Source organism: Emydura macquarii, unplaced genomic scaffold, assembly GCF_026122565.2.
Source record: "Emydura macquarii macquarii isolate MOO-44397 ecotype Brisbane River unplaced genomic scaffold, CSIRO-AGI_Emac_v2 contig_1253, whole genome shotgun sequence".
Taxonomy (NCBI): Eukaryota; Metazoa; Chordata; order Testudines; family Chelidae; genus Emydura; species Emydura macquarii.
In genome coordinates this window covers 64,063,951-64,081,354 of record NW_027131390.1, presented here as the reverse complement: position 1 = coordinate 64,081,354, position 17,404 = coordinate 64,063,951, and the positions used below count along the sequence as shown (strand labels likewise).

Genomic DNA, 17,404 nt, shown 5'->3' with positions numbered 1-17,404 from the left:
TGCCATATAGTGATAGATTCAAGGAGCTCAATCTGTTTAGCTTACCAAAGAGACGGGTAAGGGGTGACTTGATTATAGTCTGTAAGTATCTACATAGGGAACAAATATTTAATAATGGACCCTTAATCTAATGGAGAAAGGTGTTACGCTATCCAATGGATGGAAGTGGAAGGTAGACAAATTCAGATTGAAAATAAGGCATACATTTTAAATTATGAGAATAATTAACCATTGGACCAATTTACTAAGGGTTGAGGTGGATTCTCCATCAGTGACTATTTTAAAATCAGGATTGGATATTTTTCTAAAATATATGCTCTCGGGATTATTTTGGGGGTAGTTCTATGGCCTGCATTACTTCTGGCTGTGGAATCTATGAAAGCTGAAAGTTTCCATGCCAGATGTCTGCCTCAGGCTGAATTGTTTTGGAAAATGGTCAGCTAAAAGGTTTAGTTGGTTCCAAGAATGAAGTTAAGGAAAAATTCATTTTTATTTTTATTTTTTTCCTACAGACAACAGCCTCCTTCACTACACAGCCCTTATACATCCTCAGAGAAGTTATAGTTTGTGCACTGAATGAGGCAGGGGCCCTGTGGAAAAAATAGGATGTGATCATGCAATTAAAGACTATATCATAATGCATATACAGAAACAAGCCAAATTACGGTAGCACAGACAGCCTCAATTCTGGCATTTTTCCTAGCTTGTGAGTGTTTGACTTTGCAACTATCATGTCCTTTTTAATGTAAGTTTAGTGTGTTATTTTATATATATGGTTGGTTTCGCATGAGATTGTCCTTGTATTTCTTTATTTTATTTCTTGTATTTCAAGAGTCCATATCAAACTGAATTAAGTGTCACAATAATAGCGTTTGCACAATAGCTGTTGTTCCATCTTTTCTTCAGTCTGAGTCTCAGATAGCAATCCACATTCTCAACTTCGGAAGTGTTTGTCTGAGGAAGGTGTGGGTAATTCAGCAGATATGACTGGAGTATATACAGTTATTAGATCAGGAAGCTCTTTATTATAAATTGGATATTAGAAGATTGATGAAAGTATTTACACACTGTAAGTCAAAATATTACAGGGAACAAAAATGTAATTAATTTCCTTTATCCAAAATTAAGCCAATTTCTCTCTCCTTTTCTCCCCTCACTCCAAATGGATATCCAGTCACATCAGAAAGATATACACATACATTGTAGAAAAAAGATTTCCTACCTCCTCTGTTCATTCAGGTTGCAAATAAGCTATCTCATAAGCCTTACTAGCCAGAATTTATAATGTGACATCTGTGATGCAGCTTCCTAGCTCTTATTTTGTTTGTGATCAAAGCTCCCATGGTGAACTCTGTTTTCACTGCCCACTGAATAACTACGTTTCTTCTTTTTTGTAGCTTGATATATTTGAGATTGAGTGCAAGAAAAACAACTTTATGGTGTCACCTGATCTAGGTGAGGCAGCTGAAAGGAAGCCGTTTTTCATGGCCAGTGAGAGAAAATGCTCCAAAGCTCACCATGAGGGCTTTGTTTGGAAAGGGTAGAGGGACACTGGCAGCAATGAGAAATCCACATTTTTAGTCAGTTGAAAATTCATTATTTTCTCACTTGCATTATTTTCCTTGGAAATTGCAAATTATTTCACAGAAGTCACTTGTGGAAACTAAAGACTGATATTTGAATACTCCAGAATGTCTTTAAATATACTTTGTCAAAAGTTTATAACTAAATTGAGGTTAAAGTGTCTTGTCGCTTCCTCAGAGGTTGCCAAATAGTTACTGAAAAGCTTTACAGATGAAAATACATGAATCAGTATGCAATATTCTGCTTTTCAGTTCACAAAACATAATCACACTCTGGTGCAGAATCCAACCAAATTGTCAGAATGGACATCTTTTTCTACCACTGTTATCTCTAGCTCACTGAAGCCATACTTATCAGCCTTAGCTCGAGTCTAAGAGGAATACACTGTATGGTGATCTAGAACGTGGATGTAGGGATGTAACTGTTGATGACAATTTTTCACAGAGAGATTTGAGCACTAGGAGTCTTAGCTGGTTCGATTACTTACATTCAAAAGTCAAAATGGTTATTGCAAAACTACTTTTACAGCTAAGTTCAACAGTTCACTCATCGAAAGTAATTTATGGGACTTGCAGCCATGCTGAAGATAGACACAATAAAATCCACACTCACAAATACATTGAAGGACAAAATATTTGTAATTATTTGGATAGGATCCACAAGAAAAAATATGAATATCATGTAGTTACGGGATGCCACTGATCTACTGTTTGTGTGTGCCACTGAACATCTAGTCTAAGTCTCATGATTAGATAGTTTGTATTCAAAAACAACCATTCAGGCAGTTTTAGTTACATGTATAGCCAGACTTTGTGGCAAGGACTGGGTATCTCTCACCTTGTAGCAAAGATTAAATGCTTGCATAGGAGAGTGGTGTTGAGTTATGAAAGGGGGTGTCTCAGGACCAACAAGGGCTAAGTTTTTAATGAAACGTTTGTTTATTGTTATAACAGTAATGTGTGGTTGGTTGGGAGTTTTATGTTAAGTTATTGTTGGTTACTCTTTTAACAGCTACCATTAAAAATCTTTGTAACCTTTCATCAGGGATACAGAAAGGAAAAACAGTTAAAACGTTTGAAATATAAAGCATTAAATAAGGCTTTCAATTTAACAATATACCATGTCCCCTTTCCCTTTTACTGTATAGAGCCTTTAATAAGGAAAACCCCCTGTTCAATGGATTGTGGAAAAGAGAAAGTTATCTGAAAGGGGCTGAAGCTGTTGTTGTTGAAGTCTGATCTTATTTTCAGTAAGAAGAAACAAATGTATACAAAGGGGGAGAAAAGAACAGCAAAGATAGAAAACTCAGCTTCTGTCTGTTGCACTGACTCACACTTCCAATTTCCCTGATGGAGATAAAAAAAGGCATGGTGTACATGGTCTTGTCAGCCACTCTAAGAGCTGGCAAACTTGTACCAGTATCACACTATTTTAAGGCATTGCTTTTAGCTGCCTCTCTGGTTAGACACACAGCAATGTTGCAGAAGATGGAGTTTTGACTGTCTAAGCCAGACTCTTTCAAGACAGAAGACAAAAGGAACTAGGGAAGAGAAAATATAAGATGGGGAAGGAAAATGACACAAGAGAGGGGGTGAAAACAGGCACAGGAATCACATTCAAAATGATGGTCAGGATTTAGCTGAAGTGAGTGAAGGTGGCAATGTCAATGATTCTCTCTCTGTCTGCCTCGATCTGATCAGGACATCTCTTAGGATCAGGATGATGAAGGTCCAAGGGTGTCATGGTGGATCCTGGGATCTCAGGAGATTGTGGAGGTGGCAGCCATGATAGTTAGGCTTGCTTCTTTCAGCACACACAACCCTCGTTATGATTTAGTGACCACCAGACAAGTAATGTGCAAGAAAGGGTGGCAACCTCATCTGATCAATATGAACTTAACGGCCATATTGGGTCAGACCAATGGTCCAACTAGCCCATTATCTTGTCTTCCAACAGTGGCCAATGCCAGGTAGTTCAGAAGGAATGAACAGAACAGGTAATCCTCAAGAGATCCATCCCCTGTCATCCACTCCCAGCTTCTGGAAGACCATTTATGTGATTTCAACTGTAAACATTTCCTCCCACTTGTAGAATTTTTCAGTTTGTTGTTATATTAACTTGTGACTTTATCAGGAACCTTAAAGACCCTTCACCACAGTTCTTTTAACTCAAGATATGTCTACACTCAGAACACTACAGCTGCGCCACTGTGGTGCTTCAGTGTAGACACTATAGTGACAGGAGGGCTTCTCCCCTCGTTATAGTTAATCCATCTCCCCGAGAGGCGAGAGCTAGGTTAACAGAAAAATTCTTCAGTCAATCTGTCTCTGTCTACACTGGAGGTGAGGCTGGTGTGGCTATGTCTCTTTTCACACTGCTGAGAGACATAGTTATACCAATATAAGTTTTCAGTCTAGACCAGCCCTTATTCTAGTTTGTACCAGTCTAATGGTATGTCTACACTTGGAGCTGGAAGGTGTAATTTCCAGCTTGAGGAGACATACTCTAATCAAACAAGTGTGCTAAAAATAGAGTGCAGCTGCCATGGTGGGAGGAGCTAGCCACGTTGAGTACATACCTGTCCGAAACAGTATGTATGTATTCGGGGCAGCTAGTCCTCCTGCTGCTCGTACCTTCACAGCTACGCTGTGTTTTTAGCACATTAGCTCAATCAGAGCTAGCGTGAGGAATGTCTCCTTGAACGGGAGATGATGCCTCCAACTCAAAGTATAGATATACCCTGTGTCTCCAACTTCTGCTGATTTTCAGAAACAAATCCAATTCAGCCTATTATGTAAAATTATGTTACGCTGGACAACTTAGAGTACAGCAGTGAATTGGACTGGGTTTCATTATGAATTATCTTCCTGTTTCCCATTCAGTGCTCTATTTCCTCAGATTCAGTGAGCACAGGGGAATGGGATCATGAACACCATTCCTTTGTGGTCAAGACAGACACTACCAGGAGTAGGGTTTATGACATTTTTAGGGGATTTGTTGAATGAGAAATAAGGTGAGCAAAGGTTGATCCCTAAAGAAAAGAGATGTTTAATGTTGGGATAGAAGGAGGGTGCTTGGATGGGGTTCATTTGACAGCAGGATGGGTATATGGATTTGTTTAAAGGGTTGGATTCCCAGGGTGTGGAGAGTTGTGTTTTGCTAGGGAGTGTGTGGTTACGTTATTAGGATGGTCTTTGCAACATGCGCAGGAGGTCCCTATTCAGGGGTCCAGTTGCAGCAGTGTCAACTTTTTGAGGGATGCGGAGGGCCCTGCGTAAGGGTTCAGTTGTGAGGTCTTGAGTTCTTCAATTTCTATGGTAGTAGAAATCAATGGAAAGACTGCTTTTTATTTCCGTGAAGTTGGACCTGTCCCAAAGACATCTGAGTTGGACTAATGTTTTAACCAGTTGCATATCAGCTAACACCAACACACTGTTCATAAAAACAAATTGTAGAAGCTGAAATATTATATATTCAACTTTAATTTCACTTGTTTTAATAAAAGCTATGGGATTAAAATGCCTGCCCAAGGAGGAAGTACTGTAAAGTGGTATAAGCATTTAAACAGTTTTAACTGGGATTTGAACTAAAGTAAACTGAGGCACATGTGGTGTGAAAAGGCACTCATGACACATGAGTAATATGAAACCCAGGAGGAGGTCATGCTATTCATTCCAAGGAAGGCAAAATTAATTGACTTAGCTGTATTGAATTCTAATGATGAGTTTACTAAGCATTTTTACATCAGTTTTATTTTCACTGGGCATGTTCTGGGATATAAATCAAATCAGCATGCAAAATAGATGTTATTTATTGATATCAGGAATACTAACATATTCTTTTCTCATTGCCAGGAGCTTCAGCTACAGAAAACCAGCTGGAAATAGAAGGAATGGCTAATTGTCTCCCATTCTATGGTATATCAGATTTGAAAGAAATTCTGAATGCTGTGATAAACAAAAATGCAAAGGAAGTATATGAGTGTAGACCTCTCAAAGTGATAAACTACTTGGAGGTAAGAAATAGCAGGTTTGCTTTCAGGTATTAGCCATCTTAGTTTTTAATAAACTAGTGAAGCCAATGAAGTCAATAAAATTAAGGGTGCTAAGATGTTCAAAAGTGCTCAGCATCTTGCAAGATTGGACCCTAAAAGAAAGTACAAACATGATCTACAGATTGTCAACACAAATTAATTTTCTTTTTGTGATCTGAACTGATTTCTTGTATAGTACCTTGAAATGTCTTGAAAAACTTATGCTTAGAGTTGTAGTTTATATGCTGGGGTTCAGCATACTGGTAATAAGAAGAAGGATTTATCACTCACTCGAAAAGAGAAAAAGAGAAAAATAAACCCCAGCTATTGCCTGACCAGTTTATTGAAGCCGCCAGTTAATATGATACAAAGTAGCACTATAAAATTTGGAATTTTCCCTCTCCACAGGGAGAAGCAGTGCGTATGTCTAGGCAGCTACCCTTGTATTTGTCAAAAGAGGATGTACAGGACACAATTTACAGGATGAAGCAACAGCTTGGAAATGAAAATAAAGGCTGTGTTCACGGTCGTCCATTTTTTCATCACTTAATAGATATTTCAGAAGTTAAGTAACAAGCATAAATCCAAGGAAGTTATTCAGTAAAGTGGAACATTTTGTTTGGGTTTGTTTTTCTTCTCCTTAATTATGACCTGTACTCTGTGTTGTCAGCCTGTTTTCTACAAAGTTTTTATACAGCAACTTGTCCCTGTCTTAAGTTCAATGTTTTTTGTTTTTTAAAGTTCAGCTACTGTTCGTAAACTGAAAATAAACTATGAATAATGTGCTTATTTGGAAAAACTTATTTTCACATTCAGAATTTAGTTAATAAATGATTGCAACTGTCATGGTGCTTTTTCAGTGCATGTTGCATAGTTTTGCCTCTTGAACATATGCCTAACAACCTCTAGACTCCTTTAGCCTTACTTAGGCTCATGCCTCTTACTGAGGGGTAACTTACATTGCTTTCTACATTATCTCTGAATCTGATCTAAGTAATAGACACACTGGTTACCTTTCCCAAACCTGAAGAAGAGCTCTGTGAATCTCGAAAGCATGTCTCTTTCACCAATAGAAACTGGTCCAATAAAAGATGTTACTTCACCCACTTTGCATCTCTAAACAATAAAGAAATATAAAAGAAAAACAAGGGGCCAGTTTCAGACCTGATATAGCGCCACTGCCTTCAGTAAATTTGGCTGATTAAGATGAGAGGACTTTGCATAAATTTGCATGATTAAGATGAGAGAAAAAAAATTAATCGTAAATTTTACCTAATTTATTTATCTTTATACATGATTCCCTCCAAGGATCAGATTTTCAGAGGCTGAAGCTGTATATATGTATATTTTTGCATTGTGAATCCACAATGCAAACACACCTATACTTGCAAATTTGGCTCCAGATTTTTTTTTTTAAAACTTCTCCATACTGCTCTGGATTCAAATTGCAATGTACTTGGAATGTGGGCCCTCATTTTTCCTTTGGGTAGTGAACCATACTCCTTCAGCATCTTATTCTGACAGCTCATGCCATATGTGTACAGATTTCATCCTAAACATATAACATTGGATTTCAGCATGTGCAGATGACAACCACCAAAGAAATAAATACCTCACAAAGAGAGAGAATCTCAACAGGAGGTAGGATTAAATATTATCCTTGTATAAAGTTTCACACACACTCCGTTTCCGGTTTCAGCATTGCTGCTGTCAATAACTTAAAGCCAAGATTCCTGGACTTTGTCCATCTGAAGACTTTGACATCAATTTGGCAGGATCCTGAGCATGGTTCTGAATTAGCATAGAATAGAGCAGATCTCAACCTGGTCTATATTAACTATGAAAGTGTAGCCTATGTAGGGGCCAGCATGCAGTGTTCCATCTAGATGGGAGCAGCTGCACCATATGGTCTCTAAGTGTTGCACCTTGATTGTAAATCTGAGGATGGCTAAGAGATGCATTTGCTATTGGGCTGTGAGCTGCAAGTTACACACACCCATTGAAACAGAAGGAAACCCAGGCATGGAGGCTATAGGCGTAAATGCAAACAGGTGTTGCTTCTTTAGTTGAAGAGCACTTGGGTAGCCACATCATCCCTTTCCATTAGCTAGTATCTGGCATGTGGGGTTTTAGCAACTGCAAAGGAGTAGTAGCTATGAGCTGGTTCCTCTGCTGCCCCATTTTCCTACATGCATAGACATGCTGCCTGTTGTCTAGTACCTGTGCATGGCCAACTTCAGGAAGTAGTGGCGGTACAGGAATGGGAGTGAATGTAAGGGGGAGAGTTCAAGTAGAGAAGCTGTTGGGGAAGAGTGTTGGGAGTCAGAGGAAAGGGATGGGAGGAAGGCGTTGGTGGGCACTGCCTTATGAAAGCAACTGTCACCATTCACAATAAGAGAGGTCCATCAGTAAAAAACTGCTTTGCTGAAGGTTCAGTTAAAGAGCTGCAGAAGATGTGGCTTCAGTTTCCAGACACAAGGCCAGCTCTGGGGCAGCGGTTCCAGCTTCCCTCACGCACCCCCCATCCGCTGCCTCTTGACTAACCCTCCACCAACTGCCACAGAACCTGCCCCCTGCTGCTGACAGGTGGGTGCTGCTCATGGATGCATTACAGCCCACTTCCACTCTCACCCCCTGGTAAGAGAGAATTTCCTGGATGGGTCCTGGCCCTTGAGGGCCCTGCAGCTGTGGGGCCTGTTGTTTCTGTTGCTGGTCACACCTCAGGCTTTTCTAAGGGGTCAGTCACCTTGGTCTCCAGCTGTTACCCTTTTAATTGTTAATCTCTAGTAGAGGGGCCAGCAGGGTGATCCCCTCTCCCACTGGCCCCAGGAAAGGCCAGTCCTGCCCCTGCTGCCCTAGCTCTGCCCTCTCCTGGCCCACCCCAAGGCAGAGCTGCCAGGACACTTGTTATTGTCCTAGCCTGCCTGACAACGGAACATGCTCCACTCTACTCTGCCCAGCAAGGGCTCTCTGGGTGCCCAGGCCCCTTGCTGGGCGGGGGACCGGGGGAGGGGGTGCTATGAGAGGCTGCTGCCAGAGCTCCTAGCTCTGAGGTGGGCCTTCCTTCCTTCCACCTCCCACCCACAGATGGAGCCAGCAGCGCACCGCATTTCCCTCAGCCCCTGCCTGCCGGCTCCACCTGTCTCCCTTCAGAGGCCGATGGGAGCGAAGCACCCAGGAGAATGCCTCTTCCCCCACCCAGGTGTGTGAGGCAGCAGTTGAGGGGGCACAGATGGGGACAAATGGCTGGTGGGGGTGGGCTGAGGGGCTGTTGGAGGGTAAAGGTGCTAGTGCACTGAAGATGCAGGGGGAAGCTGGAGAGCCATGAATGCACAGTATGAGGCAGAAAGTCTGGGGGAGAAGTGGGAGTGGAAAACCCTGGGAGGTGCCTAAAAATGGAGGCTTCCAAAGCGGGGAGGAGGGGTTAGACATGGGAGATTTAAGCCACAAAAGGTGGGGAGAGGACACCAGGAGAGAAGAACAGGGAGCTAGGGCAAGGGAAGGAGATGGGTTGGGTGGGAAGAACATGGAGCAGGCCCAGGAGAGGGAAAAACAGAGGGGAGTAGCCAGGAGAGTGAGGTGTGGGGCAAACCCAAGAAGAGAAGGACCCCAGGGTAGAGGTATTGTGAAAGGAGATAGAAAGGTTACATGATGAGTAGACATATGGGAGGAAAAAAAAGAATGGGGCTGGAAAGGTTGGACTTGGATGAAGTAGATAGGAAAGAATAAGAGGAACAGGGATGGGGGAGACATTAGAGGGATGGTTTAGAAAAGTAAACTTAATCCAAGTTAGAGAGAGGCCCAGGGGGAAGGAAAGAAAAATGGTATTTAGAAACTACACTCAAATATACTGACCATAAATATCACTGGACCCAGGAGACATGAGTCTTTAAAATGAAGATGAGGTGGGTGTATGAGGAGTCCGGAGAGAGTTGGCAGACCTCATAAATGGCAGATGGGTGGAGAACCACGGTGTTTCTATGTACAGGAAAGGAAAATACAGCTTTGTTTGTACTCTTCCCTGAGTACAGACTGCTAGGCTCTGAACAGCAGTCCCTAGGGATAGGGGAAGGAACAGGAAAACCAGACGCAATCTGGGAAAGGGAGACTTCTCCCTGCCATTTGAACCAGACTACAGATTTTTGGAGTTTGGTACAGTTTAAACAAATATATTTACCAGCTTTATTCAGCTACTTGTAACCCATAAAACATGCAGAACTCAGTGATTACTGGACTGTTATGTTGTTTGCTTTTCAAAATATAAAACAATACAAATTACAGTTAAAGATACTGGTATTTTTATATATGTACCAAATAAGGATCTGCACATAGTTGATTAAGGTATCAACTATTATTGTTAATTGATGATTAAGGTTTCAGGAATTTGCATACTTGTTATTTGAATTGATTCATACACAATTTGAATATCATTCAGAGATCCATCAGATCCTTACAACAAACATACATAAGCATATACATACACAAATATAATGGTGTCGATATTTAACAAATCATTGACATTTAAAGTACACATTAGTCAGGAGAATATAATCCATACACTATGAAAGTATTGCCCTACAGGTGATGTTTGGCTGCCATACAACAATGCATCACAGAGGTATTATGAAGATAAATATATTAAAGATTGTGAGGTCCTGTGATACTAATGATGGGAACCATGTAAGTGCTTTAGGTAATTTCCATTTCACTTTTAATGGTACTGGGAAATGGTTTGGTTGATTGGTTGCCTTTTCCTGAGGTAAAGGCTTAAAAGGTCCAGATGATTTACCCTACTTTTAGAGGCTGTTTCCAAGCACTGGAATTCTCCCAGTTCTGGGTTTTCCTACACAAAAGTCGGAACAAAGTACAGCATACTGGCTCCCTCTCAGAAATGGCAATAATTACATCGGGTACAAACCAAAGATGGGTTTATCAGTGGCCACTTGCATCTGGAAGTCACTCATACCTTTGTAGAGTGATGTGTCTCTCAAATTTCCTCATTAAACAGCCTCTTAGGGAGTATTATATATTACTCTTGTCAGCTAATCTCAACCATGTGTGGTGGTTTAAAAGTCACTATTTATTGAGGGTAGTATTTTCTTACATTTAAAACAGAAAATAATGTGGTATTGTCACAGTTACCATTGGGATCAGCTTTCTGATCTTTTATTGTAAGCTCTTCAGGGCAGGGAATGTTTGTTTGTTTTTTTTAAATCTGCATGTGCAATGCCTAGCATAACAGGGCCTTGATTCTGATTGGGTCCATAGGCAGTACCACATTACAAATAATAAAAAATAACTTTAGAATAGAGAGCACGATATTAGTTTTCACCTCCATAATCCTGCAAGACTTGTTGGGCACCTGGTTGGTTCTCTGCATGTCCTGATAGCAGAGCTTCTTAAAAAAGAGGGAACATTAGGTCATAAACAGATTTTGCTTGCTATTTTCCTACTATTAAGGAAGGCTGCAAAAGAAAAAAGTGAGGGGCACATCTGTGAGTCTTAAATTATCATGTTAATCAAAGATACAAGCCTCCTTATTTGGAGAAGCCAGTTTGCCTCCATAATTATACCAAGAAAGCAATTGAAAGAGCAGATGCAGCTCTTGATGTAAGCATCCTAAAAAGCAGGGTTATATGGGTCTCTGGGAAAGTGCTTGCTGTATTTTACTGTAATACTTTATTTACACAACACTTGTCATCTACCTGAAGAAGCAGATGTGTGATGAGGTGTATTCCCCATACCTACCCTGTGAGAGCTGAATTAGGCCAGGTGGGGCCAATCAGCCAATTAAGTGGCAAATGAGGGAGATTTACCTTGTGTGCGAGCCTTGATTAGAAAGCTCACCTGTGAAGGAATAGGCGGGGTGGTTTCTATAAAGCCAGGGAGCTGGCAATAACTTTGGGGGCTAGCAGTGAAGAAATCTGTAGTCTTGCTCTGTAGAGTAAGTGGAGGGACAGGGCGTCTGAAAGGAGAAATATGACAGGAAGTAATCCAGGGGCTAGAGCAGTATGGTGAGTGCAGCTGCAGACCTTGATTGCTTGCTACAGGCCTTGGACTGGAACCCAGAGTAGAGGGCAGGCCTGGGTCCTCCCACCAACCCTTGCAGTGGTACTGCTTGGGACAGTGAATTAGAAGACAACCTGGCTGCAGGAGTGACAGGGTCAGGATGGGCAGCAGACATGAGGACTTCCTGTTGCTGCTTGAGCAGAAAGACTCTGAAGAGCTCTCCTTACCCCAGGGAGAATCACAATGTGACCTGGTCAGAAAGCCAAGTTGTGAAGTGCTGTGACTGTGAGTGGAAGAGAGCTGCACATAGTGGAAGAGACAGAAGGGGGTGTGAACTGAGCAGAGATGATCCCTAAAATCACTCACAGTGGACACCACCCAGCAGCGGATAGAGTGTCCTGTGACTATGGTAAGAAAAGTGGTGTTCCTTAATCTGAGCATAGGAAAAATATACTGTAGGGCATTTGAAGGCAGGTTTTCCATGTAGCAAACTGACTGAACTATTGATAGTTCCACTCAGGAGCGTGCCTACTACATAAACACATTTTCACTTTCTAGTGCACTAGTGAAGCTGCCAAAAAGAGACCTGCTGTACAGAAGGGAGAACAGGAATTTCACTCCTTTCTCCAGGTGGTAGGTATATAGAAGGAAGAGCTGTAATAGATGCTGTACTAGTCTATCTGTTCCCTGGTGCTTTAATCAAACCTTTAGTTTGACCTTCAGTTTGTCCCATTCCTGCACAAAGCTGTGAAAAAAAATCACATAAATCAAGATTAATGTCATTCTCCATGGCTCCCAGGTGAACAAGAAGAACCTGGCTTGCAGGTGCTTGCCAAGAATCTGGGAATTATTCTATTCCTCTTCATTAGCTTATTTGTTTCAGGGACTGCTATCCCACAGAATTTGTAGGGCACTTTCATTAGCTGATGCTTTCAGATGGCTGAAGAATGGGGATTTCCCTCAGGGTACTTAGTAACTATTTGAGTTCTAGGATACTAGTAATGTCCATTGTGTACAGTATTAACATATTAGTCATAAAAATTGAGTGGGGAAAAAAACGTATTTGGTCTTCTAGTCCATGTGTCTACCAGTACAATATTGTTCTTTACACTACATTCAGTGGTGCCCTTACAATCTGTTTCTAATTGTCCCAAGTCACATGCCTTCCACTGCTTCCCTTAAGAGACTCTTCCACAAACAGATTCTATTAATGCTAAAGCATTTTAATTTTTAGAAAGCATACTTATTTATAAAATGTTTACTAATATTTTAAACCAATTCACCTTCTTCTAATTTACTTTCCGATACCAGTGTCATGTCAGACTTGATTAATATTTGTTGCCTAACTCGTCTTTCAGAGTTTTTAATGTTGTCAATGCAACAAGATAATGATGAAATGTGTATAGTAAATTGCAAGTGCACCGTGTTTATAGAGTTGTCAAGCTGGTACACATTATTCACCATCATCCACAGATCAATTTCTATCACATCTGTAAAATGCTGGACATTTAACATTGGACTTCTAGTATTTGTGTTGCCCTCTACTGGCTGGTTGTGGGGGTTTTTTTTGTTTGGTTGGTGTTTTTTTTTTTACAGTTAGAATGGATAAATGCACAGCATATAATCTGAGTTTGGCATTGGGTGAGCCACAATATCTTTCATCCTAACTGATCTTTCCTTTTTCATCTTCAAATATGGTATCATGGATGATTCTTCCAGTGATTTTCTCCAAAATATGCCCACATTGATCAACAGCATGATCATTTAGAAAGCAGTTTTTGCTTTCAAGAAGCCTTGCACGTTCTGAAGCATCTGGTACCGGCCATTGCTGGTGACAGATTGCAGGACTAGATGTACCACTGTCTGGTCGAGTCTGGCAATGATGTAGTTCCAGATCAAGTATCTACAGAGCTCAAGTGTAGAAAGTATTTTTATACAAAAAATACTAACATTTTCTTTTTAACTATAGAAGAATCTTATTGAGAGGAAGAAGAGAGAGGTCATTCTTGTCCTTGTGTGTGTAAATGTGAAGCTGTCAAGGTAATGTTTACTGATTTATATAATTAGCATGTTTGTGAAAGGAAACTTTTTTTTTAAAATTATTTGAAAAATGTTATTTTAGGAAAAGAAGAACTTTGGGCTTATTCTTTTTTTGTAGGTGGAGAACAAAGGGAGAAAAATTTCCGGAGTAATACTGTAAACATAAACAGGTGTATTGCTTATTTCCATGAGCAATGCCAAATCACGGGTAGTGATAAGCCTTATGTGATAGATACTTGTAGAACTGGGTTTTTAGTCATATTTTTAAAGGGGTTTCACTATTTAACACTAGATTGCATGTTGGCTAGGATTTACACAAGCATTCTCATCTTGGTGTGACCGCTTACACAAGTAGTTCAATCTGAGTTTCTAGGTACATGTTGCTTCTACTTGTGTAAGTGCTCACTGATATGAGTAAGGGTTGCACATCTGGCCCTTGATAGTTGATGCATTTTTTTTATAAGTGCAGCGTCTTTAAAAATACACAATTCTGAAATAATTTTCCAAATATATAGCAATATTTAACATACAAATACAAAGGATTTCAGTCTGGTTTGTTTAATTTATATCCAAGCATTGATCAGATGGGGTTACTGACTGGGTTGTAATAAATGTATAGACCATACAATGTTTTGTAGAAGGAAAGCTACCAGACATGGCTTTTTTGTTATGTTTAAGTGTTATGTATATCATATCTAAAATTATTGAGAATTTAAATATGAAAATATTAAATCTTTTGTTAATGGTTTTGAATGAAGCAAAACATGGTTGCAGATGATTTGGAGGACTTACTTAAGATAAATACACAATTTCAAGCTCCATTATCATTCATAGCTTTACTAAACACGGTGAGATATTAGTGCTGTGAATTTGATACAGTGTTACTTCATAATTATGATGCTTTTCTGCAGTAAATTTGATATAGAACAGTTGCTAAAGCAAAGCTGCTTAATTGTGTGACCAAACGTTTTATGGAAAACATCTGGCATAATTAGTTCAGGATGCGTACTGTATAAGAACAGAATCTTTTGCGCAAAACTAGAAGTAAGCTAACTCCATATGTGTTTGGTCATTGATACAAAAAGTTAAATAAATATAAGTTAATTGTTTAAAATAATAGGAATAGTATTTAGAATATAATTTCAAAATAGCAAAATGGGAAATGGAATATAATTCCTATTTAAAATCTCAAATGAACAGTTTACACCTGTTAGAATGTTATGTTTAGAACAGCTGTTTCTTTTATTATCAGTAAACAGATGCAGAAAGTAATGGAATGTTTTAAAGCAATATGTTAATCCTATCTTCCACTACTGAACATTCTCACAATTTAGGATGAAATATTCACTGTATTGCTGCTGTCATTTACAATTATAGAATTTCTTAGTTAATTTCTCTTTTCTGGATATGAATATATTTTAAGTTCTAAAATGTTTATCTGTTATTTTAGTGTTTTTACACTCCGAGGGCCCGGTCCTGTATTACTTACACATATGAATAACTTTATTCATGACTCTATTGGCTCAGGTTACTCACATGAGTAAAATTACCAAATTATTCACGTGTGTAAATGTTTGAAGGATCAGATCCTGAACTTGGTTTTAACCAATCAATTATATCTATATATTTTTGAAATTTACTCTTTTATGAAACAAATCTACACTCATAAGAAAAGATTATTACATTTTTAGGGCCAATCCTGCAAACCTTCTATATGCAAACTCATTTTGAAGTCAACGGGTGTCCTCCATAAAACTTCTCTGGAACAGGCTGGATCAGGTCCAAAATTTCAAGTTTTGATTATCTTTGACTGTATGGAAATAATACTAAATATAGAATGGGCCTTTATGTCAGTACAAATAAGTGTGTGTGTGTGTGTGTGTGTGTCTTGGATTACTTGTATCTAATGGGTAATTCTGTGCAATGTTAATTTATCTAATCTCAGTATAATAGTTCATCTAATTTTTGTAAATGATTCATGATAAAGATTCAGTTACTGATGTGCTGAAATATACAGTGCCTTTATTTTGGCTATGCTGTGATCAGATCAGTCTCTTGTAAAAGAAACCACCCAATTGTAGTGCTTGCCTTTTTAAAACTGCATGGGCTTTACTGTGTAATATTTTAGAGATTATAGTATTAATCAAATTGGATTGGAGCTTCATTACAATCAGCTGCAATTCAAACACTAGTCTGCTTTCAACTGAACATGTAATCTATAAAGACATTTTTATTTGTTTAACTTTGGAGGATTTGTAGGTGTTTTCAACATTTAAAAAAAGAGTAGAGTTTTAATGTAATGTCATGCAACTGTGGAGCATTACCAAATCAGCACTCAGAGAACGGAAACACAGCAGATTAATACTGTAACTTGTTTAGCAGATTAGCTTCCAGGAAATGTAGAGACCAACGAATATGGCAGCTGCATTATTAAAATATTGTGTTCAAACCCAGGTCAAATTGTTCATTCATGCCTGCAGAAACTCTACATTAATTGAATCACTGCATTTTTAAAACATTCTTCAGATCATAAATCTTTCATGCTTCACTATTTAAATTTAAAATATGTATTTAATTTTTTTTCATAAGGTGAATGTATTATTGTGAACACAGCATATTGTATTAAATACATATGGATTTATTCTTTTGTTTCTCAAATAATTATAGTGTTGTTAAAGTACATACAAATTTTTAAAAACCTGGACATACAAGAAGTTTTTTATGCATTTTAATGCCCTAGAAAACCCATTATGAGGGGATTGTATGATGCCAAGTAACATAAAATTACCTGTTTGTGATATTAAAAAAAAGAGAGAGAGAAGCAAATGTTCGCTCTTATTTTTTAACCTGAATACTCTGTATATTGGATCATCTGAAAATAATTGGGTATTACTAAGGAAAGATGAATAGAAGACAGTTTCAAAAGAACATATCCTCATGATCTTCTCTCTCTAACATTGTCAGGATTGATCACTAACGACATTGGTTTAGATGATATCATTGCAACATAATCTAAATTCTACATTTAGAAATAATCATTTACTGAATTTTATTAAGTGGTGGTATGATTGAGATGTTAAATTCAGAATAACAGGTGATCTACAACTAATTGAAGAAAACCTGATTGTGAATTTATCAAAAGCTGCTGACAGATTTAAAAGAATGTTCATGGACACTTGATCATTGTCCATCTCAAACAGAAGAGAATGACCCAATGAGACCAATGCACTTTTTACCATACACAAGTTGAAAACCAGACTGAAAGTTGTCAAAGACATCTTAAAATTTCAGATGATGCCCAAGCTGTTTAGTAGCAATCTCCTCTCTCCAGGAAAAAAGTTCAAGACAATAATTGGCAAGATTATCAGTGTCCCAAGAATGGTTTCTTGAGTAAAGGACAAATGCTTGTTTGAAGATTGCTGGAAGCTCTTTCCTAACTGGAAGAGCTCGGCTGTCCTAGGGGAATGCATGCTGCACTCTGCTAACGTGTATAGCAACTCCTGCTACTATGTACACTCCAAGCACTCCTGGAGATATTTTCTTTGCCTGAGCCCCAATGCCTTCCAGAGTTTCTGCTGAGCAAAAACGTCACACCCCCAAACTTGGTCAGTGGCTTGAAGATGCAATCTAGCCCCATAATTTTAATTCATTCATTCTTCTTCAGGCACAGATTCATTTTTGCAGTTCACATCAAAGTGCTTTATATAGTAATCACACAATGATTTGCATCCTGCAGTG

The 17,404-nt window shown here is 39.0% G+C and overlaps 1 protein-coding gene and 1 long non-coding RNA gene across 9 annotated transcripts in view; both read left to right on the top strand.

Annotated features, from left to right (window-relative positions):
* PMS1 (PMS1 homolog 1, mismatch repair system component) overlaps window positions 1–6,461 on the top strand; it is an 87,495-nt gene extending 81,034 nt beyond the window's left edge. For 3 of the 6 annotated variants that reach the window (XM_067549020.1, XM_067549021.1, XM_067549022.1), the window contains exons 12-13: window positions 5,439–5,599; window positions 6,026–6,461. In XM_067549020.1, coding sequence (XP_067405121.1) covers window positions 5,439–5,599; window positions 6,026–6,190 — 326 coding nt within the window. In that variant the 3' untranslated portion in view covers window positions 6,191–6,461. Of the gene's footprint in view, window positions 1–5,438; window positions 5,600–6,025 lie in introns of those variants that run through there. The other 3 variants (XR_010919832.1, XM_067549023.1, XM_067549024.1) reach the window with 3 other exon arrangements.
* A 5,076-nt stretch (window positions 6,462–11,537) lies between these two features.
* The window catches only part of LOC137154128 (uncharacterized), a 47,269-nt gene continuing 41,402 nt past the window's right edge, over window positions 11,538–17,404 (top strand). For 2 of the 3 annotated variants that reach the window (XR_010920089.1, XR_010920088.1), the window contains exons 1-2: window positions 11,538–12,035; window positions 13,596–13,666. This is a non-coding gene — a long non-coding RNA (uncharacterized lncRNA). Of the gene's footprint in view, window positions 12,036–13,595; window positions 13,667–15,357; window positions 16,482–17,404 lie in introns of those variants that run through there. The other variant, XR_010920087.1, reaches the window with a different exon arrangement.